At 53.7% G+C, this 22,259-nt stretch overlaps 7 protein-coding genes across 7 annotated transcripts; 4 read left to right on the plus strand and 3 right to left on the minus strand.

The window, feature by feature from the left end:
• Nucleotides 1-868: 868 nt before the first annotated feature.
• On the plus strand, nt 869-2,867 carry BKA58DRAFT_414273 (uncharacterized protein; the record flags this gene model as incomplete). The annotated part of the gene is made up of 5 exons (XM_046172475.1): nt 869-1,319; nt 1,373-1,553; nt 1,601-1,970; nt 2,022-2,145; nt 2,206-2,867. 5 exons carry the CDS (start codon nt 869-871, stop codon nt 2,865-2,867), a joined length of 1,788 nt encoding a protein of 595 aa, XP_046021321.1.
• Nucleotides 2,868-3,194: 327 nt separating this feature from the next.
• Nucleotides 3,195-4,470, plus strand: BKA58DRAFT_41554 (uncharacterized protein). The gene is made up of 2 exons (XM_046172562.1): nt 3,195-3,915; nt 3,987-4,470. The coding sequence occupies exons 1-2, from the start codon at nt 3,576-3,578 to the stop codon at nt 4,412-4,414; spliced, it is 768 nt and encodes a 255-aa protein (XP_046021322.1). The 5' UTR covers nt 3,195-3,575; the 3' UTR covers nt 4,415-4,470.
• A 1,624-nt stretch (nt 4,471-6,094) lies between these two features.
• On the plus strand, nt 6,095-7,255 carry BKA58DRAFT_431972 (uncharacterized protein; the record flags this gene model as incomplete). Its single annotated transcript, XM_046173112.1, has 2 exons — nt 6,095-7,118; nt 7,239-7,255. The coding sequence occupies 2 exons, from the start codon at nt 6,095-6,097 to the stop codon at nt 7,253-7,255; spliced, it is 1,041 nt and encodes a 346-aa protein (XP_046021323.1).
• Nucleotides 7,256-8,446: 1,191 nt separating this feature from the next.
• BKA58DRAFT_41657 (major facilitator superfamily domain-containing protein) lies at nt 8,447-10,426 on the minus strand. Its single transcript, XM_046172598.1, has 5 exons — nt 9,993-10,426; nt 9,657-9,909; nt 9,413-9,564; nt 9,004-9,360; nt 8,447-8,932 (listed from the first exon to the last, which is right to left on the minus strand). Exons 1-5 carry the CDS (start codon nt 10,314-10,316, stop codon nt 8,591-8,593), a joined length of 1,428 nt encoding a protein of 475 aa, XP_046021324.1. The 5' UTR covers nt 10,317-10,426; the 3' UTR covers nt 8,447-8,590.
• A 1,193-nt stretch (nt 10,427-11,619) lies between these two features.
• On the minus strand, nt 11,620-12,734 carry BKA58DRAFT_323930 (ferritin-like domain-containing protein; the record flags this gene model as incomplete). Its single annotated transcript, XM_046167936.1, has 3 exons — nt 11,620-11,767; nt 11,821-12,435; nt 12,490-12,734. The coding sequence occupies 3 exons, from the start codon at nt 12,732-12,734 to the stop codon at nt 11,620-11,622; spliced, it is 1,008 nt and encodes a 335-aa protein (XP_046021325.1).
• A 1,384-nt stretch (nt 12,735-14,118) lies between these two features.
• Nucleotides 14,119-18,885, minus strand: BKA58DRAFT_41652 (cell wall biogenesis protein phosphatase Ssd1). The gene is made up of 5 exons (XM_046172595.1): nt 18,831-18,885; nt 18,466-18,668; nt 16,721-18,413; nt 14,405-16,669; nt 14,119-14,354 (listed from the first exon to the last, which is right to left on the minus strand). The coding sequence occupies exons 2-5, from the start codon at nt 18,563-18,565 to the stop codon at nt 14,315-14,317; spliced, it is 4,098 nt and encodes a 1,365-aa protein (XP_046021326.1). The 5' UTR covers nt 18,566-18,668; nt 18,831-18,885; the 3' UTR covers nt 14,119-14,314.
• Nucleotides 18,886-19,838: 953 nt separating this feature from the next.
• Nucleotides 19,839-22,107, plus strand: BKA58DRAFT_392374 (uncharacterized protein). The gene has a single exon (XM_046171000.1). The coding sequence runs from the start codon at nt 20,141-20,143 to the stop codon at nt 21,827-21,829; it is 1,689 nt and encodes a 562-aa protein (XP_046021327.1). The 5' UTR covers nt 19,839-20,140; the 3' UTR covers nt 21,830-22,107.
• Nucleotides 22,108-22,259: the final 152 nt, after the last annotated feature.

Below are 22,259 nucleotides of genomic sequence, written 5' to 3' on the forward strand. Positions count from 1 at the left end.
GCAGCAAAATGACGGGGCGACTAAAAGCTTTAGTAGAACCTTGTGCCTCTCCCTTGCCGATTCCTTCTGACGACACGGACAGCAACTACGGGCAGATGGCTTACAGTTCACGCCGCCCTGCTGGTTCAGCGGCCCTGCAGCTTGTTTTGTCCATGGTACCGGTGTCCTTCTCTGTTCCCACAGCACTGATCAAACGGATCAGCTGTGATCGTCAGTCCAATTGGGTTTGTAGTTCGTAGCCCGCGGGAGCAAGTCAAGGTTGGCGGCATCATATCGGTTATTCAACCTAGCAGCCGTCATGTTGGCATGTGCGAATCGTGGCCAGCCACAAGCGGTTCTGCAAGACCTCGGGCGGAGACACCGAGAATTGGAAAAGAGAGCCCGATAAGCCAGCCAGTCGCACTTGCTGTACAACCCGAGTGTTTGCTTTTTCGGGGAAGATCCGGATGGAAGAGGCGTTGCTTTGCACGCTCATACCACGTGTAGGTGTATCTTTCCCCAGCAGTGTGTATGAGAACCCGAAAGCTCACGGTGCGCGGAGTGGTGTTGCGCCGTGAATCCAAGCACGGCAGAGCGCTAGCGCATGAGTTCGGATTAGGGAAGCCCTGATAGTAGTCTTAAAAGGTCAATAACGCCACGGTCCGAGTGGTGCGACAGCGTTTCGATGCCGCGGAAACATGGGACCGTTGTGTAACTCGCTTTACGGCTGCGACACCACCCACCCAGGTACCTGACTACTTTTCCGTCCAAAGGTGCGGCTAGCCTCGAGTGCTTGATAGCCTTCAGGCGATCATTCGCTCCCACCCCTTGAAAGATCGACTTATAGTGGCCCCGCTGCACCCCGCTAGACTCGCCACAGTGATCAAACATGTTCGCGACCGACTTACCACTGGATCAAGAGGCGGAGACTGTTGGAGCGCGGAGGGAACGAAAGACCAAAGAGCGATCCATCAGGTCAAACTCCATCAACACTTCACGAACTTCCACTAGTTCGGCAAACTCTGGTTCCACCGACCGTGAGCAATGGTGGTCGTCAGGCCTGAAGAAGGCAAAGAGTATAAAGCCAAGGATACTACGACCATCAACAGGACAAACCACAGATTCCCAGAGAACGGCGAAGACCGTGCCGGCTGAGTTGGACTTGACCCGCACGCACAAGCTCAAGGATCCAGCGCTGCACCCTAGCTGGACATACACTGGTACTATTCCTGCGAAACTTCCATCTGGTGATTCTCTGCATCCGCAACAAGATGAAGTACCGGAGCTGGAAGGTGGAAAGCCCTCTCGAAAGACAGACTCCACGAGATCGCGCGTCTCACGTAAGTCATCAAGCACCAGCGTGCCATGATCATGTGCTGAAGACATAATCCAGATGACCGAAAGCGCTCGGTGAGAACTCCGCCGGTAGTTGACAGCAGTGATGATGCAACGCAAGCAAGCCGCGTCAGTCCCAGATCTTTTGTTACGAGCAGAACTCGTGCCAGTTCGGAGACCCCTGAGGATGGAAGTGCTGCGGCAATTTCAATGCCTGCGGCAAAGAGGGTCGATAGTGGGTGAGTAGTAATCCTGCCTTTGCCAGTTTTATGCTTAATGTCTATAGATGGCCACAGCCAGCTGAGACCGAAGCAATTGCCAAAATTGAAGCGCTTGAGCTACATGACAGCTTCCAGGAGGACAAAGGACGGGGAGAGGCTAAACATGTCTCAAAATTGAGCAGTGGCGCAAATTCCGAAGTCTCCTGCAAGCCTCTCTCACAATGGCAATGTCTCACTCCTAGAGGGGTACCTTCGGAAATACAGTTGCAGTCGCGTCCAACCCCTAAGAAGGCCGCAGTCGCCCAGAATGCCACACCGGACCTCGGTCGTTTCGCACGCTTTATCCGCAGAATGGAGGGAGCCGGTCCCAAGGTCATCCTGGATCGACTGAAGGAAGACTGGCAATGGAGCACGGGCGGAGACGTTGATGAGGAGGTGCGTGTCGACGTTATAATTCTGCACGGACCTTTGCTAATGGTAGAACAGTTGGTCCTCGAGAAACAATTGTGGCTGTTGACAGGATTCCAAATGCAGAACTTGGGTCAGGAACGGACTCTGCCGAAGCCCGAATGTAACACCGGGAGGATCCTTGAACTCTACGGCAATCTCTGTAAGTCCATGTTGTGCCCTTGCGTTACGCTGCTGTGCAAGCTCTAACGGTCGACGTCAGCTGAGGTATACCAACTGTCGGCAATGCATCCGTCCCAAACAGTGCACTTCCTTACTACCAAACCCCAGCGACGTGTCCAGTTACCGGGCAATGTATCCTACTTGACGGTGCGCAAGTTTGGTACTGTGCCACTGCCTTACCCAGAAGACTACTTCTCGCATATAAGAGCATCGACGTTGCCATCGCTGGTACCCTCTGCGACATTACCAGAACTATTCAGTGAATGTCACAAGCTGCTCGCTACCGGTGGTTTCCTAGAGATCAGGATCATGGATGCCGCCCCGGTACGCAAGACCGCGGGCCCGCTGATGCGAACGTGGATCGAGGATAGACTTTCCGTCAACTTGGAGCGAGACTTTAGATGCTCGAAGCCATGCTCGCTAGTCCCCGGTTGGCTAGCAGCTGCCGGGTTCGACATGCTCGTTCAGGAAGACAACCAGAGCATGACGCTACCGTGCGCTATCGACTCGGATACCGCCAATGTGAACGAAGAGCTTTCCATGATCATCGGCCGTGCCTTCTGGAAGGACATATGGGGTAGCTTCGTAGACGACGCTCAAGACGAACCGCAGTGGTGGTGGGAAGACGAAGAGATCGTCCAAGAGTGTGTGAAGCGCCAGACCTTGCTTGAGTGCAGGACAATCTTTGCATATAAACGATGAGCGCCATGGTTTGTGGCACGATAGTCGGTGTAATGTAATAGTACTGAGGGTTTAGCGGGATGGAAATGGCGTTGGTGGAGATTTGGAGCGTCTGTACGATAGGATACCCGACGCGTGTTGCTGTCACTACCGCTTACGATGATACCGCCTTTTAGACTTGTAGTTATATAGCGATGCATTTGGTACGCGTACATTGATAGTTGAATGTGCGAGCCGATCAATGGAGTTAATCCCTACCCCGCGCTACCTATCTGGGTATTAGCGTCCTGACACGCGACAGCGTGTTGTTCTGGGCATCATCGTACCTTGGTAATAATGGTTAATACTATCATCTTGCTCATTCCCGTATCGAATCGCATAGGATGTAAACTGCTGGGTGTATCACCAGATCTCGAAAATCTGGTAGCCGCTTTGTTTCGCTCAGCCTCCCCCAACCGTCCGTGCCACGCCCTTCGTTTCAGCTGCAAGGTCCGCGACGCGTCGTGGCTACATGATCAGCACTATGTCGGCACAACCGAGACTTCTCCTGCACATCTCTTTCACTCCACAGCGTCTTCGGTCTGCTTCTCTTCTAAGTCATTTAATACTTGTACCACCCTTTGCATAATCTGGCATAATCTGGCCTAGCCTATACACGATCGTCGGGAAATCTAGATCGGCTCCAGATCGATATATCCGAATTACGACCGCTGAACGACATCAGCAAACATGTTCAGTTCTCTGGGGACAAAGATAGCTCTCCGAAAAGCCGGACTGGGCGGTGTATCGCTACCAAAAACCGATGGCTTGTTTGGGAATGGCAACACGAAGAAGGGAAACACAAATGGCGCCGAGGGAGGAGACACGGGTTTCGCCAACCCATTCGCAAATGTACAGTGGGGAGTACCAAAAGCCCTACAGTCCTGGACGACGCCTCCACCACCGCAGAACCCAGTGCGCAAGCCACCAAACATAGGAGACCGGGCACAAAGCCATCCAAAGTTACAATTCCCTACAGCCGACGGACGGCCGACTATACTGCTGTTCCTGAGGTTTTGCGGATGCCCTTGTGAGTACCCATCCTCAGGCTGTAATTGGACACAATAGGGAAGAATGGACATGGACTAATAGCTACAAAAGTCTCAGAGAAACTCTTCCTCACGCTGCGAACCCTTGCAAACAAGCACACTTCCATCCACTTCGTCGCAATATCGCACTGCACACCTGCTGCAACTACAGAATGGGTCAAAAAACTCGGAGGGGCCTGGAATGTAGACGTAGTAGTAGACCAAGACCGGGAACTATACGCGCTGTGGGGTCTGGGCATAGCTACTTGGGGCCATGTCCTGCATCCCAGGAATGGCTATAACCAGGTCATGCTCAGGAAGAATGAGGGGGTTTGGGGACAACTGGTTGGAGAAGGCGCATGTAGATGGCAGGTTGGAGGCTCATATTCGGTGGATGGGAGGGGTGTGGTGACATGGGGTGGACCGATGCAATCAGCAGACGAGGCGATACCATTCGAACACGGCGTAATGTCACTTGGATATGGAGAGACGAGGATATAACGTCAAAGCATACAACGCAGCTGCGGATTTCTACGGTTGGCACCCAGGCTCTCTGAACCCTACATGAGGGCATCTATGATGCAGATAAACCCTCGTGAAGATGCGAAGGGTCTACATCATTCTTGTATAGTACTTCCCGGCTTCGACCTGGCTGTTCCAGAAGAAATGCCTGTAGTCAACAATGAAATAGTGACATACTTGGGCAAACGTGTTAGAATTAAAGTGACTATATAGTCAGCTTCGGTTTGCTGACCATGGCCCAACTAAGGAAATTCTCCATCGCCTTCACAGGTGTGTAACCAATCTTTTCACTTTCAGCAACCAAATGCCTCTTGCTGCAACCAGAATCTAGATACACTAGCGCTTTTGTAGAGTAAATAGCCCACCTTTGGCCCTTGTCGTCGACAATGGTCTTTGAACCAGTCAGGATTTCGAAATGTTGGTTGTTGGGATAGTCGTGGCTAAATATGGCGGCAAGGTATCCTGTACTGACTTCAACTGTCCTGTTCAGTGTATCTTCATTTTGCATAGAGGACGATTCATTACTTCCGAATCGCTTCAGCTCGTAATGCCAGCTCGTAATGCCGCGATGAGCTGGCAGTTTTGAAGCTTTCCGAGACGCTTTCTTCAGACGCAGTCATGATTTTCAGTAATACCTAACAAGGGATTCTATTCGGATTTGAGGAGGTGTTAGGTGAGTTGTTGCTATGCACCTGGGTAATTGCGATATCGAATGGAGAAGACTGACTCTGACGTAGCTGAACGAGAGAAAAGTGCTACACCTGAGTATATTACAGAACCAGATGGGTATAGGGATCAATCACAGGATGCTTGGTAGAGAAGGACACAATTCGTAGTTACGTTCTCGTTGTTATTTGCTTCGGGTGTATATTCAGCCATGGCAACTGGGACCCGTGCTGGATGTGAGAGGCTATGGTAGTTGTACCTCATACGTGATACTCAGGTGTTAGGTGTATTGGATCTGGCGTAATTATACTGCCAATGTGGGGTTCATGCTAGCGTGGTGCAGCAACGGCGCCCTCAGGGTAGTCACGTCCTCGCCCTCTCATCACCACATCACAGCTTCGTACAGTCTGACTGTACCAGCTCATCAATCATGAAATATATGAATCAAGTTTCGACACCGACGCTGCATCAAGGCGCAATATGCTACACCAGGGAGACTTGACGACTTGAGGATCCTCTGGACAATTCCTCACCACCACTGGCGCTGCTATCCACTAGTTATCACATCCACGGCATTCTCGTATGGACCATACAGCGAACCAAACACCTCATGTTAGGTAGGGTATATATTCTCTGAGAAACAAGTTTGTTAGTTTTGGTCCGGAAACTTTCTCGGAGACATTCCGTCACTGTCCCTCCAATATTGATCGGGGACTTTACCCTAGATGCCATGCGCCATACAGTCTCTTCCTTGCATGGTTCCGAACAATCTGTACCTTGATGGCGAACATGCTGGGCAGTGTACTTGCATCGGAGCCTTCTGCCGCGGAGCTGGTGTTCATAGTGTATAAAGATGGCTGGACGTTCGATTGACCCTCAACCACAACATCCACCGCAACCTCACTTCATCTTTTGAAATCATAATCAGAGACTTGGAAGATCTCTGATCGTTAGAGTTTTACCTTGACAGCTACATACTGAAGTCCCAGCAAGATGGCGCTCCGATCTCGACCCCAGACATTCGACATACTCATCATCGGCTCAGGTCCAGCAGGGCTAAATGCCGCGCTCACCTGTGCAAGAACACGCACCAAAGCTATCGTATTTGATAACAAACAGTACCGCAATGAAGGTGTCACGCACATGCATACTGTAGCCTCCCGCGACCACTTCAACCCCAGAGAGTTCGGCCGCATAGCTCGTGAACAGATCGAATCTCGATACGACAGCGTCTGGTTTCAATATGCTACGATTACCCATGCATCGAAGAAACAATTGTCGTTGCCAGATGAGAAGGACTTATATGACGGCTTCGAAGTCAAGGACAGCGAAGGCCACTCGTACGAGGGCAAGAAGATCATCCTAGCTACCGGTTCGAAAGATATCCTTCCCGATCTTCCAGGTTACAAGGAGAATTGGCCAGCCCACATATACCAATGTCTAGCTTGCGACGGCTTCGAACAACGCGGGAGCGCAGTCGGCATCCTGGGTTTTGACCATCCCTCGTACGCACATATGGTCCAAATGGCAGTCCCTCTCGAGCCTACCTCCATCACCATATTCAGCAACGGACCCATCAAGAAGGAAGCGCCAGTACAAGACGCTTTGAAGCTCGCAAAAGCCTTTGGTGCAACGCTTGACGAGCGAAAGATCGTTCGCCTAGTCAACAACGGCCCAAGCCACACAGACGGCGTGACGATTCACTTCGAGGCCGGCGAACCGGCTACCCTCGGTTTCCTCGTTCATAGGCCCGTTACGGTCAACCGCGCGCAGCATCTCATCGAGCAGCTCGGCATCGAGACGGTGGACCCGGCAATGGGCGGACATATCAAGATCGCAAACGCAATGTTCAACGAGACGAGCGTTAGAGGTGTGCTTGCTGGTGGCGATACTATGGTCATGATGAAGCAAGTTGTGATATCTATGGCCGACGGACTCAAAGCAGCCGCGGGTGCGGGGATGCAGATTGCACAGGAGAAGGCTAAGACTTTGGCCAAGGCTTTTGAGGAGAGGGAGGGTACGGTTGAGGGAGAGAAGGATAAGGCAGAGGTGGCTTCGTACTAGAAAGGAGGGCTGAAAAAGAATAGGAGGTCGAAGAATGCTCGGCTTAGATGTCCTGATGATCGACGGTTTGCAGATAACGCACAGGAATGACAAAATCGTCGCTTCCCTCAATGCATAATCTGTAGTTTCCTTCGTAGATTCAGAATGTATTTACTTAATCTCGTGTTGTTAGACCAGATGACTGGCTCGCACCTGTAGTTTCTTCCATCGCATCAATAGCAGGAGCTTTTGCAAACAACGCGCTATCCGTCGAACACCCCCAGTACCCACGACGCTTGCCACATCTTCTACGCTCACCATGATACTACTCTGTGACCGCCACACGTGTCTCCTCAGCTTTCTCCCACGTACTACTTCTCCCTGAACCTTCGAACGAACCGCAGAAACGCTCAAACAACGTCAAATATGCTCATCCTACAATTCGCCGATCTCAAGGCCCGAATCAATGACTTGATTGTCCAAAGCATCTTTACACCTTCCTCCTCATCCGAGACTTCTACTTCCACTGGCAATAATGCGCGCAAAGACTCCGCGGGCCCGCCAAATTACGCCATCGAGAAGCTGTCGATGCGGCTCTTCCTCGATACACAAGCTCCACTACCAACGATCAATGTCGTGACGAAGCACAGTCACGCATTCAATAGCTCAAAAACAGCGGGTCCAGATAAACTGGGGCAACTGTAATTCGTTGAAGTAGTCAAAGGGTGGATCATCGATATGTGCGCAGCTGGTACAGCCCATTCACTTCTCAAATCAGGTCAAGATGGAACAAACGAAGAGGGGTAAGGCCCCTTAGAAGCCAGAAAAGCAAAAAGCTAATAACTCATCGATAAACTAGAAAGCGCACCCCTTCTCACCGCGGAGAAGTCCAACACCAAGACCTTTTACAGAATCATCTTCACCGGAAGCACGTCGCGCATCGAGCCATCCTCAGCCCTCTCATTCATAACAGCAACCTCTCTCTATACACAACGAAACTATTCGCCGTCACACGAACCACATCCGAGAATAGCTGGAAGCTTGTTAACAGAACCACGAAACGGATACCCTGGTCGATGCGATGGAGGATATGTGGGATAGGGTTATGGATAGAGTAGGTCGTTTGACTGGTGAGTTGTGCATGTGTGGATTTGAATGGAATTTGAGGCTTCGAATGCTGATGCTTGGAGAATTGGTAGATGGGATGGAGGTTGGTGCGGCGGTGAAGGAGTGGAAGACGATAAGGGGAGGGGAGGAGGGGAAGATCGAGAGGAAGAGTGCAGGGTATCAAACAAAGCTAGGCTTTCAGGGAAATGAATTTATTGGTCTGAGAATGGCCAAAGTCATCCATTTCGCAAAGTTTGTCAGCGGCTTCCTTGCATATCTAGATTCCGTTATATAATAAATATCTCTAGAGCTTACACCCTACTCAAACCCTCCAACATCTCACTCCTCCTTCTTATGTATCCTCGGCAAGCCCAGCCACAGCACTAAAATCACGCCCAACAGCGCCAAAATAATGGGCTGCAGCACCTGCACACCCTTGGCCTGCGCAATAGCTCCGACCGCAAAAGGGAAGATAGCCGCTCCACTCCCACCAAAAGCCGCCGCAAACCCAATAGCACCAACGTGCAAGTGGCGCGGTAAAAGTTTCGTAGCTGCCACGACTACAGCCGGGAACAAAGGACCAAGGAAGAAGCCCTGGAGGGCTACAGCGACGGCCGAGACGTAGAACTGCGGGACGAGCCAGAAGATGAGTTCGAGGGCCATGGTGAGAGGGAGGTAGATCTGCATGTCAGAGTTAGTACACGTAAGACCGGGAAGAAAGGAATGGAGAAACGAAAAAAAAAAGAACTCACAGTAATAGCCAACTTCTCCCCCAACCTCGGCGTAACAAACCCCAGCACGATCCTCCCCACGGTAATTCCCATCCAAAACCCCGTCGCCACCATGCCACTCGCAAACTCCTCTCCATCCCTCACTTCAAGCATAAACTTGACGATCCAGCCGCCTAGCGCGACTTCAATACCCACGTACCCGAGCAAGAAGAGCGCGCACAGCCACGTGACACGTGCGTGGGGCAGACGGATAAGCGCCTCTTTCATGCGGTTGTCTTTCGTGCCGCTGGTGCGCGGGTTGGCTGCGCGGAATGCGGCGCCGGTTTCGCGCCAGAAGGCTGTTGTTGAGGTTGCGAGCTCGATAGCTGCCATTGCGATCTGCAGGTGTTAGGGATGGAGAGACGAGGAGGGATGAGGGAAGGGAAAGTACCATGACGTAGTAGAAGGTGTACCAGGGTAGTCTGCTTCCTTTTGTAATCATAGTCGTTGCTATCAAGGGGGATAGCACGGCGCCTACGCCGTAGAAGGCATGCAGGAAACCGAGGACTTCGTTTGGGTTCGCCATGTTGCCGATCCAGGCATCTATTGGTTGTGGTGTTAGTCGAAATGTTCTGTCTTTCTGTTCTTCTTCTTTTCCTTCATCAGAACAGAGTAGAAGAGGTAAGATGACTCACTCCACGCCGCATCAGCAAGTCCATTTCCGAATCCAGCCAACATGAAAATAATAACAAGTACCGGATACGGGGGATGCACCGCAATAACGATATACGCGATGAGATGGCACGTTGGCGCTATGACCGCAACACCTCTCTGGCCGAACTTGAGATGAATACTATTGTTCAGCAGTGCGGAGGCTGTGTAGCCGACAAGTGGGGATAAGAATACTAGCGAGATGACGACGAAGGTGAGGCTGTAGTATTCTTGTAACTAAAGTCGTTTGTTAGCATTTATGCCTTTCTTCCCTCCCATCGATCGCGACTTCTCCACTCAGACATACGATATTGACTTACATAAGGAATCAAAGCACCGTACGCCGCATCGTTACTCCCCATGACGACGAAACTCCAAAACGCCGCCATGGTCTTGAAAAAGTTCGATCGTGGATGGTTCCATCGTTCCAACTTGGCTGGCGCTTGGGTCGTTGGCGACGGCAGGTTCTCTATCGGATCGCTTTCCCGAGCACCTTTTGTATCTGAGAGTCGCAGGCCGCCGGTACTGCTTGAGCTGGCGATCTGTGCATCCTGAGGTTTGGAAATGTAGCTCGATACGTCTTGGAGTTCGATGGGTTGCTCGAGGCAGGTTGACGACGTGCCGTTTTGGTGGTTCAGCGCCATTGTTGGGTTGTTGGGATGGTGAGCGTGGGTGGTTTAGGTGTCACCTACGATTATTCCCAGGGATGGCGTAGTTGAAGAGGAAACTTGACGTTAAAGCTTTAAGGTTGTGAGATATAAAGCCAAGAGTAGCGGTAAAAGTAAAAAGGGCTGACGAGATACGAGCTTAACCCAACTCCTCCAAAGGGCTATGACGTTTTCCACTATCAAGCTCAACAACCTCGATGACCACAATTTACGCGCAACTCATAAACACACTACCTGCGCACCTTTATATCTGCATCCTCAAATCCAGGCCCATGATCTCGCAGAGCTCGCAACTATTACTCAAAGCAGCCGAAGACTGCGAGCAACCACTCCATCTAGACGATATCTTTTTAGCCACCGCCGACGTTCTCTAGCACACGCGCACAAGGCGGGGATGAGTGGGATCCCTACACTTTGCAGTCGGTTCGACATACGGCTAATCAGCAGGCAGGTTGCTGGTGGATCGAACTGCCCGGCTGACCAAAAAAGGGAAGGAAAAGGTTGATCTTCGGGAGTGCGAACTTTCCGTAAGTAAACCGCCGCTAGGCATCTCGTAATTACTACAATGCTACCATCACCATACCAAAAGTCTAAGGATCTGGTGAAGAGATAGAGTATAACACCGCAACTTCGAAAATAGAGACATGTGTTTGGATGTCACGGCGTGTTATTAATCACGTTGTTACAGACCAACTGAAACCCGACTAAGATCTCGCACCAAACCCGAAGCGTCGACAAAATGCGAAAAAAAAACTGAAACCAACACAGTCGCAGTCGCAAGACAACTAGTCGCGTCACTCTACGTCGCAAACTGTGACATGTCACTTGTATCAACAGCAGTTCCAGACATGAAAATCGTTAATCGTTCTCATTTCATGCTATACCTGCTATTATTACCACCGTTTTGAGCTGATTCGCGGAATCGCGCTCACCCGTTACCATGCATCCATCCATGCTGGGGGTATCCTGTTGTCCTTCTCTCGAGCTCTCTACAACTGCCCACCACTGACCACATGCTGAAAAGAAATAATGATAAAAGGAAAAAAAAACCGTTCTTGAGATCAACGCTTGTATTTCAACGACTGTGAGGAAAGGTAAATCGTCCATATACACATACTCGCTTTGCAACAGTCGCGCGCCCTTTCGCTCCTGTGATGCTTCTGCTCGCCCACTGGCCCCTTGGTCGTTCAGCCCCTGTCTTTTTCTTTGTGTAAAATGAATAATGAAATGGAAAGACAGTGCGTTCTGAAAGTTCGTCTAGTCATGTGGGTGAAGACGTCTATGAGGGCTGGATGACGGAGGGACCGGCAAGGACCTCGGCATCGGCAACGGACTCGCTCTTGGTGATCATCATGTAGACTTCTCCCTGGAGGCCCTGGGGAACCATGCAGTTGCCATCGGTGATCTTGGTGAACTGGTTGCCGCCACTGTGATGTGTTAGAATATGAGTCTTTGTAAAAGGGTACGTGGAGTGACTTACGGTCCGACGAAAGCGCAGAAAGAGGCACCAGCAGGCTGAGCGGGGTCGGCAAGCTTCAGGTTCTGACCAACGGTAGCCTTCTCGGGGTTCTGGAGAGCGATGGCGGGGAAGGCCTGAATGTTGAGGTTGGAGCCTTCGGGGCAAGACTTGATGAATTGGGCGGCGAGGGTGAAGACGGCGCGGGGCTGGAGAGCAGTGTCAAAAGCGGCGGGGACGGGCTCGGCACCGGATGCGATACGGATGAAAGCCTGGTGACGGGCCTCGACAGTGAGGATGGAACCGGCGGCGGACAGGATGTCGGAAGAGTTGACGAGAGGAGCGGCACCGAGGTAGGCAGAGACACCGACGGCCTCAAGGACACGGGCGGTCTTGACCATGGAGTCGGCGCTGGTAAGGGCGGCGTCGAAGTTGTATTGGCATGGCTCGACGGGCTTTGCACCGGCTCCTGCGATGGCGGATTGAAGAGTAGTGACGTGGGTGGCCTCAGTCTGTCCAACACCCATCAGAGACTTGACCTGACCTTCACTCAGACCGAGAGCCATGAAGTCGGACATGGAGAACTTGGCGAAACCCTGCTTGTAGTATTCCGATTCGAGATGCTCGGCGGTCAGAGCGCTGTGGTGCTTGTTAGATCCCGCTCATTATGGTCGTTGATTCGAAGCTACTTACAAGTTGAGGATGTCGACATCGCTCAATGTTGCTGCTGCGGCCGGTGCAGCGGCAGCGGGTGATCCAGCGGCGGCTTCGGTACCAGATCCAGCAGTCTCAGTGATGGCAGCCGGCGCAGAGGAGGTGGCAGAGGCGGCAGCGCTCGACATGGAAGCCATCTCTTGACGGGCATAGTTTGCGGGTGCGGCAGCCACGAGAGGCGCCAGGGCAACGAGACCCTTGAGGATGGTTGATACGCTAGGCATGTTGGTTGAATTAGGTTTGTTGGATTGTTTTCGAGTAGACAAGTTCGTAAAGAGAGACCGCCAGCAAAGACTTGCTTTGAATTCGATTATTAAAAATTGTCTAAAGTCCAACCAGGGACTGAAAGAAGGTAAACCGTAAGGAATGTGGTTGATTATTAGGTAGGAAGGTAGAAGAAGCTCGTTGATGATCCAACTGAAAACGAGTATGGAAACAAGGTGGGCGGCCAATGGACCTTATACAAGCAGCTGCAACTCCTGGGCAGCATCTGAGACGCCATCTTAAAATTCGGAGTACGGATGTTGACCATGTGGCGGACGACTGCCTCCCGCTGGCGCACTGGCCTCCATACTGCATCCGTGACCCTACAAGCTTCAAAGCTTGGCAAATCGACCCATTGATCGTCCAGGAACTGCTCGCTAGCAGTGTAGCAACCGCTGAGGAAGCCCGGCTTGTAGCGATGGGGCTCGTGGTGCCGGCATGTGATGTAGCAGATCCGGGGCCCTGCGACGCGAAACGGCTATCATGAAACCCTACAAGTGCCAACGCGTGCGCGGAGGCAGTAGAGCCGCCCTCGAGAAAACCTGGGTAGTGTAATAGTGCATGGCGATTAATGGCGGTATTCTGACTTTCCGACCGGATCCGTGAGGTGGCTCACCATCTGAGGCTTGAAGCAGTCGGCCTCCTCATCTGTCATGACGCTGGTGGGGTGTGTTTCCAGCAGCGAAGAGCTAGCGAAACGTTTCAACATCAAGCTACTGACCGTATTTCATATTGTGGTCATGATTGTAAATACTTCTATAAGGGTATTGTGATGTCGTGAGCGCTTGCGTGTTGCGCCGAGAGAACTATAGATGGGTTGAGAGGCTAAGAGGGATGGATTAACGGGTGGCTGAGGCACCCAAAACGTCTTCACGTTGCCAAGCCTCATGGAGAACCACTGCTATTTCGGCTGCGGTTCAGGCCGTCAGGCTCTCGTTCGCTACAGCAAACACATGCAGGTACACAGACCGCCTCCGACAGGGGATGGGAAGTCGCAGATCCGCTGGTCAAGATTCGGATTGCACGGCATCGACCTGATGCCGTATAGCGCGGCTTGTCACATTCAATCATGCCGAGGAGAGATCACGATTCGGTATGTTTCCACCTCAAACAACCAATCTTTGTCTGAGGTCGCGTTTCCAATGTAGTAATCAGGATGTCAGTGAGGGGCACACCGTGGCTCACCTCGTCACCTTGTACGGCCCTTGACCAGCCTTATCCAGGCCTGAATGAGATGTGGGGAGTGGGTGTCAATGCAGGCCGGTACCAAAAGCAACCAAAGTAAACTACACATGGCCAGAGAGGCGTTCTCGCAGGGATAAACACATTACTGTACTACGGAAAATTACTGTGTATAAGAGCTGCAACGATATATCGCGACTGCCGATATCGTCGTCGCATACAGATAAACAATACACAGATCGCCGTTCGTCTCTTCCTGCACGACCTAGTATATATCCTCCATTCAATTTTCTATACCAAGTCGACATAAGCTACCGAAAAGGCCGAATACCAGGTCGGACTGAGCGAGACATCTCGTCTACAAAGCGTAGGGGTTGAGAGATCGGATGGTCAAGCAACTGAAAGATAGGTTAGTGACATTCAGAATGTAGCGATGGGCATTACTTACGGAGGGCTCTTCGTCAGATCCGTCTTAAGGATGACTGGGACGCGTGTCATCTCCCGCACATCCTGGATGTAGTCGCCGTTCTGCTCGCGCAGAGTGAACCAGCTGAGGTACTTCTCCTTGTTGGTCAACTTGGACTCTGCAGCATCGCCGGCGCTCTGGGCAATCTTTGAGTCTGAGTTGACACGGTGAGGAGCACCAGCAAGATCGCGGCGGGTAGGCGATGGAGGCATGCTCTGAGTCGGGCGGTCAGGGTTGAGAGAAACACCGGCCATGTTCGAGTTGAGGTCGTTGGAGTCGTCGTCATCGTCGTCATCATCAAACAACGCGGCCTCTTCGTTGGTTGACATGGTTCCAGTGTCCATCTGCCTGCGCTGAGCCTCTTCCTGCTCCCTCGCACGCTGCTTAGCCGCCTCGGCATCACGCGCCGCAGCCGCAGCATTGGCGGATCTGAGTGAGCCATGCTTCGGCCTCTCGTCCTCGGGAATGTAGTTGGACGATGGGACGCCCTTCTCCCAGTAGAGCTCAAGGAGACGCTTGTTCTTGTCGAACTCGGCCTTCTTGAGAGGAAGCTGGTCACAATGGACACGCTTCTCAAAGCCCCACTCGGGAATAAGGACATCGAAAGCGGACTCGTACACGCAAAGGACGATACCTTCGGCGATGAGATCACCACCCCTCTCCTGCCTGACCTTGTCCATCTTGCGGCAAGCTTCGATGTGAACACTCTGCTCCTGGGCAGCATGAGCAGAGTCCTTCTTGGTGTTGCACATCTCGGCAGTCTTGGCCAAAGCCTCGATGTCTTCGGTGAACTCAATGGCACCGTTGGAGAGGACAGCCTCTAGCTGGCGGTGGACGATGATGTCGGCGTAGCGGCGAGATGGGTTGGTGAAGTGGGTGTAGAGGGGAAGGTTCAGGGCGTAGTGAGGGTACTGGTCCTCAGGCAGCCTGCCAGCAACGAAGTACTTGGCACGAGGCATCGACTTGATGACGAGGGTCTCCATGCCCTTCCGGATGTCATCGTCCTCAACCTCGAACAAGCTGTTCTGCAGAGTGCCACTGCTCTCGGTGTTGATGTCGTAGCCAATGGCACCCATGCGCTCTGCGATAGTCGTCAAGCGGCGGGGGTTGGGCGAAGGCTGACGGCGCAAGAGAGCCTTCTCAGGTAGGCCGGTAGCGAGCTTCTTCGCAACAAAGGTGTTAGCAAGATGGCTGAGCTCCTCAATGCACTCGTGGGCAGGAGAAGAATCGAAGATGTTCTGCTCGACAGGAACATTCTCGTCGTCCAGCTGGTACATGAGGCGCAGAGCCTTGACATCGCTGGAGCGGTCGCCGAAGCGAGCCTGGCGGAACTTCTGGGAGATGTGATGCAGCATCTTGATGTCCTTAGCACGGGCTGCCGAGACCGGACCATCGTTACCGTTGATAACGGTATCGACCTCGTCGTAGGACAGCTTTCCAGAGCTCTTGATCACAGCCTTGCCAACCCAGGTCTCATCATCTGAGATTTTACCAGAGGTAGGATCGACCTTGAATACGACACTAACGGTGTAGCGCTCCTCACCAGGGTTGAGGCAGCAGATGTCGTTCGACAGACGGGGTGGGAGCATGTTGACGGTGCGGTTCATAAGATAGACCGCAGTTCCACGCTTCTTGGCCTCGCGGTCAACAAGCGAGTTGGCCTTGATGAAGTGGGCAACATCAGCAACGTGGATACCAATCTCGACACGGCCGTCATCAAGGTATTTGAAGTGAATGGCATCATCAAGCTCCTTGCTGCCGTTGGGGTCGATGGTGAAGGTCTCCTCGCTTCGGAAGTCGCGGCGGCTCTCGAGCGCCTCCTCGCCGTCGTTGGCGACGGACCAGTCTTCAAAGCCTACGTTCTTGATGACGGCGTCGGAGAAGTCATCTGGACCAAAGTTGTTGTCGCGCAGAAGTGCGTCGGTCTCCACCTTAAGGTCGCCCATGACTCCGAGCTGCTCGACGAGGGTACCGAAAGGATGCAGAGACGTTATGGGCCATCGCTTAATGCATGCGACAAAGATGCGGTCGGCGTAGTCCTGGTGCTTCTCAACGAAGTCACGTGGAGCTTGCTCGGTGGGGATGGCGATCAAAGGCACACGCTTGTCTGTTGGCTTGAACCAGACAATCTTGGGCTTGTTCTGGGTTTCTGGCTGAGAGCGGCCGGAGTTGCCCTCACGAGCCTGTCGCTCAGCTTCCTGCTTCTCCTTGGTGGCTTGGCTGCTAGGACGCAGGAGTCCGAGGGATCTGTGGTAATGATTAGTGAGATACTCAAATAAAGATGATATGCTCGCTTACCCTGAGAACATCTGTCCAGCAACACGCTCGATGACAGCAACAATGTGACCTGCGTACAGAGGCTTGAGCTCATCGTTGATCTCCTCCTCCTCCATGAGGAGCAGGCTCTGGCCTTCGACTTCAACATCGTCGTTCTTCTTCTGTGTGGGCCGTTGGCGGAGACTGCCACGTCGGCGAATGCCACCCTCAGAGCCAGTCTCAGGTTGGGTAGTGGCATCATTGACGGCGATACTACCGCCGCGAGGGTCTGCGTTGTCCTTGCGCTTCTTCTTCTCTTCCTTTTCGCGCTTCTGACCCCAGACCTCGTCGACGTCAAGAAGTTCGACAGCGACCAGATCTCCTTCGAGAGCTCGGTTCCTGTCTTTGCTACCGCAGATGAAAATGTCAGCATCCAGATCAGTAGTTGTGACATAAGCATCACTGCGGTTCTTCTTGTTAACGCGGAGGATTCCGGCAACGAGTTGGCCGTCGCCGAGGAGAGCGGGCAAGGTGGCCTGCGGGAGGTAAGGAGTGAATAGCGTCTTGCGCTGTTGCTGCTGGTTTTGCTGCATGCCCATCTGGGGTGCATGCTGGCTGCCTCCGAGACCGCCACCCTGCATCTGGGCGGCCTGGAGAGCCTGTAAATGAGCGATCTGCATGGGGTTTAGCGGCTGGCCGAACATCTGCTGTTGCAGGAGAAGCTGGGCCTGGTTGCCCATTTGCATCTGAGGCTGGCCGCCATACTGGAAGTTGCCGAGAGTGCCAACGGACTGGTTGACCGATCCACGTGTGCGGTGGCCAGGCTGGAAAGGAGCGGCATTGGCGGTCTGGTTCATGTTGAAGTTGCCCATGTTTTGGGACTGGTTGTCTTGCGTAGGCTGTTGCTGGGTGTTGTTCTGGGGCTGTCTCCAGTTGCCCTCGAAGTTGCGAGACTGGCTCCTGCCATGGCCCTGGCTGCCACGGCGCTGGAAGTCAGACTGCTGACCGTTGTTCTGGTTGGTAGGGTTCTCGCTGGTAGCTGGGAAAGAGAAGGAAGGCCCACCACGGCCAGCACTTCCACCGCCGCGTCCTACAGCCATGCTCTGACTGCGGCCGTGACCACCTCGTCCACCACGGGCGGAAGCAGTGTCGTTGGAAGCGCTGTTTCCACTGGGGCTGGCATCACGGTTGGAGCTGCCCTCAGTCGAGCCAGGAATGGGGAACTGGAAGCCCGAAGTCTTTCTCTTCGATTCGGCCTGTTCGGCAGCCTTCTTCGCGTCGGCGAGAGCTAGTGAGTGACGGCGGGTGTGGCCGGAGCCACCAGCACTGCCACCACCCCGGCCACGAGGGTTGACGTTTTCCCTACCCTGGCCACCCTGTTGTGCACCGAATTCGCCGAAGCCAGACGCACCGGAGGAAGGAGCGGGGGGTGGGCCGCCCATGCCGACTTGGGGCAGGGCGGACTGGTTGCGGCGGTGGGCGGAAGGCTGGGCTGGTGCGCCCATAGGGACAGCGAGGTGTTGCTGCTGCTGCTGCATTTGCTGCATCTGCTGGGGGAACTGGTAGTTGTTGACTTGGGGCGAAACATTGGGCATCTGGCCCTGCATCTGGAAGTTGCCGAGCTGCTGCTGCGGCTGGATCATGCCCATGTTCACATATTGCTGATGCGTTGCAGCGATCTGCTGCTGTTGTTGCTGGAGAACCTCGATCTGCTGTGCGATGGCGAGCTGTTCCACTATGCGGCTGTCAGCAATTGCCCAAAGTGGCTATCAAATGCGTTTACGTACTCATCAGCGGTGTCAGCTCTGACGGACTGCGGCGATGCGCAATGTGCAGACGACGACCGGCGGGACCCATGGGGCCCTGCTGGCCTTGTTGCTGATCCATAGTGGATAATGTAGTGTGAATGATTCAATGCCCGCTTGCAGTGTATATGCTGTTGGAGAAGAGACGGTCGGACACGAATTGGTCAAAAGTGTGATGGATTTATCTGCGGGCAATCAGCATGAGGGATCAGATAAGGTTTGCAGCGAGCGAACGAGTGAAGCGATGTAGGTAGTGAGAGTGTAAGCAGGCAGATGGGGGACAGACGCAGGGTCGGCAGCGGTATGCTTGAGCGAGCGATCGAGCGAGCTAGCGGGGAACAACTCACGTTGGGGTAAGCGTGCTGGTTGGGCGGTGCTAGGAGCGAAGAGGATGTTCTCTTAGACGATGATTACTTGGGGGTGGTGCTCTGCAAGCCAGAAGCGGGTGGGTGTCGTGTTCAGACAGACGTGTCGATGGTCTAGGAGGGTTGATAAGGAGGGTCGACCAGATCAAAGAGCGCGGTTTCCCTAGGACGGGCTGTTGGTGGCAGTACAACCAAAATGCGGGCGGAGAGAGTGCTTCGAAGGAGGGAGCGATCGAGGAGGGCGGGCAGGAGGGATGCAGAAGAGAGGGCAGAGGGCAGGCAAGAGGGCCGTCAGCGTGCTCGAGGTGGTGATGGCTATGGCGGGACTTGGCCAGAGGGTCCGTTTGGGCAAAGATCGCCTGTTCTTCCGCAAACGAGCGAGCCTGGGAGAGGTCTAAGCGGCGTACGTCACTTGCGAAGCCAGATATGCAGCTTCCCGCGCCGAACTGAAGGAGTGAGAAATTAACGTAGATACAAGCAAGCGCCGGGCCGTGAGGGCTGAGGCGCTGCCGGCCGCGAGCACATATATATACCGTCAGCAGCTGTCGGCATGCGTCTCAGCGCGCCCCAGGTGAAGCATCACGTTTGGGTCTGTACGTTTCAAGGCAGGCTTAGCCGGCCCTCGTTTCTAGACACGAACAACAGTCCGCTGCAGTGTCGCGGGAAGGCGGCGCAAGGGTCGACGTTATATTGATTGATCCACCGTGTTGGGGCAGCCAGCTTGTCATGTCCGGCATTCGATAGTCCATCATTCCGACGGATATGCTGTCTACGCGCGCCATGCCGCCGCTGAAACTCGAGGACAGGAGTCACATCTTTCCCCAGCTTGTCACATTCTGTCAGTGAAACGGCCATCTCCAGGCCTGCGCGTGCACTGCGAGCGTCGCAGCTTGGCGGGTGCAGTCCCACCAGCTTGGGCACAGACGCATCCTGTGAACTTTATGAAAGGCGCAACATGGCGTGTTTACCCAAGTCGCGACTCAGCCGTCCTGGGAGCTCATCTCATCTTAATCAATCGACGGGCCAGGTGGAGCTGCGGATGAAGCTACGTCAGGCGTCGAGCGAGTGCTTCGAATCCGACAGAGCGCGACCCGTTCATGTTCACAAGTACGCTAGCCAGCACTACAATGGAGCTGCGTAGCGCGGTGAAAGCTGCTGCAGGGATGAGCGATGTCACATGAGTCGGAGCTTGTCACTGCTAACCTCCGACTAGACTTCTTTGAAGACCGCGCTCTCACCAACCACCTTTTCAACAACTGCACCCTGACCCCAACTAACACTCCGGCGCCAGAATGCCCGCCAGATCGGGCACCTCGTCATCGAGCATGCATACCGCCACTTCCTTCAGCTCCAGCTTCATGGACGCCTCGCCAACACGCCAGTCGCCGAATCGCAGAAGCAGTCACCGCCAAAAGCGCGAATCCCTCATCCGCGACCCCTATGAGAGCCCGGCCAAGCAACTAGCCCTCGAGTTCAACCTCCGCCTCAGCATATCCGACCGGGAGTTCAACGAGAAGCTAGACCAAGCTGCGAACGAGCGAGCGAAACAACATGCTCAACAACTCGCCCACGCTGCCGAGGAACACGAGCGCGTCTTCAGGAGCGCGAAGCTCGAGATCGAACGCATTGCTTTGGAAGAAGAGCAGGCGCGCCTACGCCATGAAGAGGCTCAAAGGCAGGAGATTGAGCGCCTGAAGCAGGAGAAGGCGCGCGAGCAAGCCGAGGCTCAGCAAAGGGCTCTGGAAGCAAGACAGCGCGAGGAAGAAGCCGCCCGCCAAGCCGCAGAACACAAGTTGAAGCTCCAACAAGCCGATGCCCGCATCAAAGCCCAGCAAGAGCAACAGGCGGCCGCTGAGAGGCAGAAGAAGGAAAAGGACGAAGCTGATCGGAAGGCTGCCGAGGCTGCGGCCGCTGCAGAGAAGGCTCGACAGCAAGCACCACCACAGCAGCCAGCCGCTCAGCCCACCCCCGCGCCGGCTCCCACACAAGCACCACCACAACCAAAGCCATCGAACGCCGCACCCGCAACTAGCACCAGCGCCGAGCAGATTCACGCCAAATACCTGGAACTTCACCAGCGCATGAAGGCCTTCCGCAAAGCTTTCTGGGAGGAACACAAGAAGCCAACCTCTCCTCTCAAGGGCCCCGTTGGTGATGCCCGACGCGCCATCCGCACTCGACTTGGTCAGATCACTGTGGAGCGAAAGGACAGCGCCGCCGCCATCAAGCGCCTCCGAACCGAATGCTTCGACATCGCATCAACAACACCCGGCCCCATGGTCGACATCCGACAATACATTGTCTCGCACCAGATCCCCCAGCTAGCCAACGAGAATGAGGCAGCATACCCGGCGTTCCTGCTCTACGTCTGGATCTGCTTCGAGAAGTTCCTCGTAAAGCAGTTCGAAAAGGAGGCTGCCAACACCGACGGACGCATCATCCAGGAAATTGGTTTGATAGCAGCCAGCTTGTTCGGTGACCAGAAGTACATGTGGAACGGTCTTCCTCTCACCGACATTGCGCTGGCCAAGCTACACAAAGCGTGCCCTATTCTCTTCGGCATTCGTGGTACTATGAACACCAAGGAAGGTCGGTTGCGTCTAGGCTGGCAGGAGGACTCAACCCCAGAGACATACTCGCAGCGTATGCGCGGTCTCGGAGCTGGCTACGCCTCCATGTCCCTCCGCTCATTCGGTGCCAAGGCGCCAGCGATTGCCGCCTCAGAGTACTGGCGTGCCATCTCGTCGATTTGCAACACACCCTCTGAGCAACTTTGGCCAGGACACTTCGCCATCCTCAGCGGCCTCATTCGCGACTACCACAAGAAGTTCATCCAGTTCTACGGCGTACCCGCGCGTGGTGTCCTACGTCGCGCTGTCGTCGATCTACCCGTCCGTGCACCAGAGCGCTGCAAGGACGCAGCGAGTACCATTGCTGTGTACCGCGAGACCTGGAAGAGGGAGGGGTTCTCGCTGGATTAGAAGAAGAAAAGGCGTGTTGACGCAGATGGAATAGCATTGGGGGCAATTTCTTTCATTGTCAAGAATCTTTTGTCAATCTTGCATGGGACGGCGCATATCATCAGCAGTATGACCTATGGTCGTGGGTTGCATCTTTTCTTTTTCTCTTCGGTTTTTCTTCTGTCTCGGTGGATAAGGAAATCTACAAAGTACATGCGTAGAACATCGTCGTTCGCGACAATGAAATAGTCTCGCTCATTATCTTACCTACCGCGAGCATGAATTGATCAATATCGCCCTATCCTCTGCCCCTAACCTTCGTGATACTACACGATTGAGCCTTCACATTGTAAGAGTAATTACAAAGACTCGAGCTGTGAAACTCACAGTTGTGAACAGAGACAACAGTTCCGAGTAAGCAGTGTGTCAGTTCGCACATTTCTTTCTCCCC

This window comes from Alternaria rosae (genome assembly GCF_020736505.1).
Source record: "Alternaria rosae strain MPI-PUGE-AT-0040 chromosome Unknown BKA58scaffold_10, whole genome shotgun sequence".
NCBI lineage: Eukaryota > Fungi > Ascomycota > Dothideomycetes > Pleosporales > Pleosporaceae > Alternaria > Alternaria rosae.

What these genes read in the sequence shown, in the direction of transcription:
- BKA58DRAFT_41554 (XM_046172562.1), top strand. Translation starts at nt 3,576, where the DNA reads ATGTTCAGTTCTCTGGGGACAAAGATAGCTCTCCGAAAAGCCGGACTG. An exon ending in GAGGTTTTGCGGATGCCCTT is followed by an intron (nt 3,916 to 3,986) that starts GTGAGTACCCAT and finishes TAGCTACAAAAG; the next exon opens with TCTCAGAGAAACTCTTCCTC.
- BKA58DRAFT_41657 (XM_046172598.1), bottom strand. Translation starts at nt 10,316, where the DNA reads ATGGCGCTGAACCACCAAAACGGCACGTCGTCAACCTGCCTCGAGCAA. An exon ending in ACTTGCTGATGCGGCGTGGA is followed by an intron (nt 9,565 to 9,656) that starts GTGAGTCATCTT and finishes CACAACCAATAG; the next exon opens with ATGCCTGGATCGGCAACATG. An exon ending in ACACCTTCTACTACGTCATG is followed by an intron (nt 9,361 to 9,412) that starts GTACTTTCCCTT and finishes TAACACCTGCAG; the next exon opens with ATCGCAATGGCAGCTATCGA.
- BKA58DRAFT_41652 (XM_046172595.1), bottom strand. Translation starts at nt 18,565, where the DNA reads ATGGATCAGCAACAAGGCCAGCAGGGCCCCATGGGTCCCGCCGGTCGT. An exon ending in GCTGGACAGATGTTCTCAGG is followed by an intron (nt 16,670 to 16,720) that starts GTAAGCGAGCAT and finishes TCATTACCACAG; the next exon opens with ATCCCTCGGACTCCTGCGTC. An exon ending in GATCTGACGAAGAGCCCTCC is followed by an intron (nt 14,355 to 14,404) that starts GTAAGTAATGCC and finishes CCTATCTTTCAG; the next exon opens with TTGCTTGACCATCCGATCTC.
- BKA58DRAFT_392374 (XM_046171000.1), top strand. Translation starts at nt 20,141, where the DNA reads ATGCCCGCCAGATCGGGCACCTCGTCATCGAGCATGCATACCGCCACT.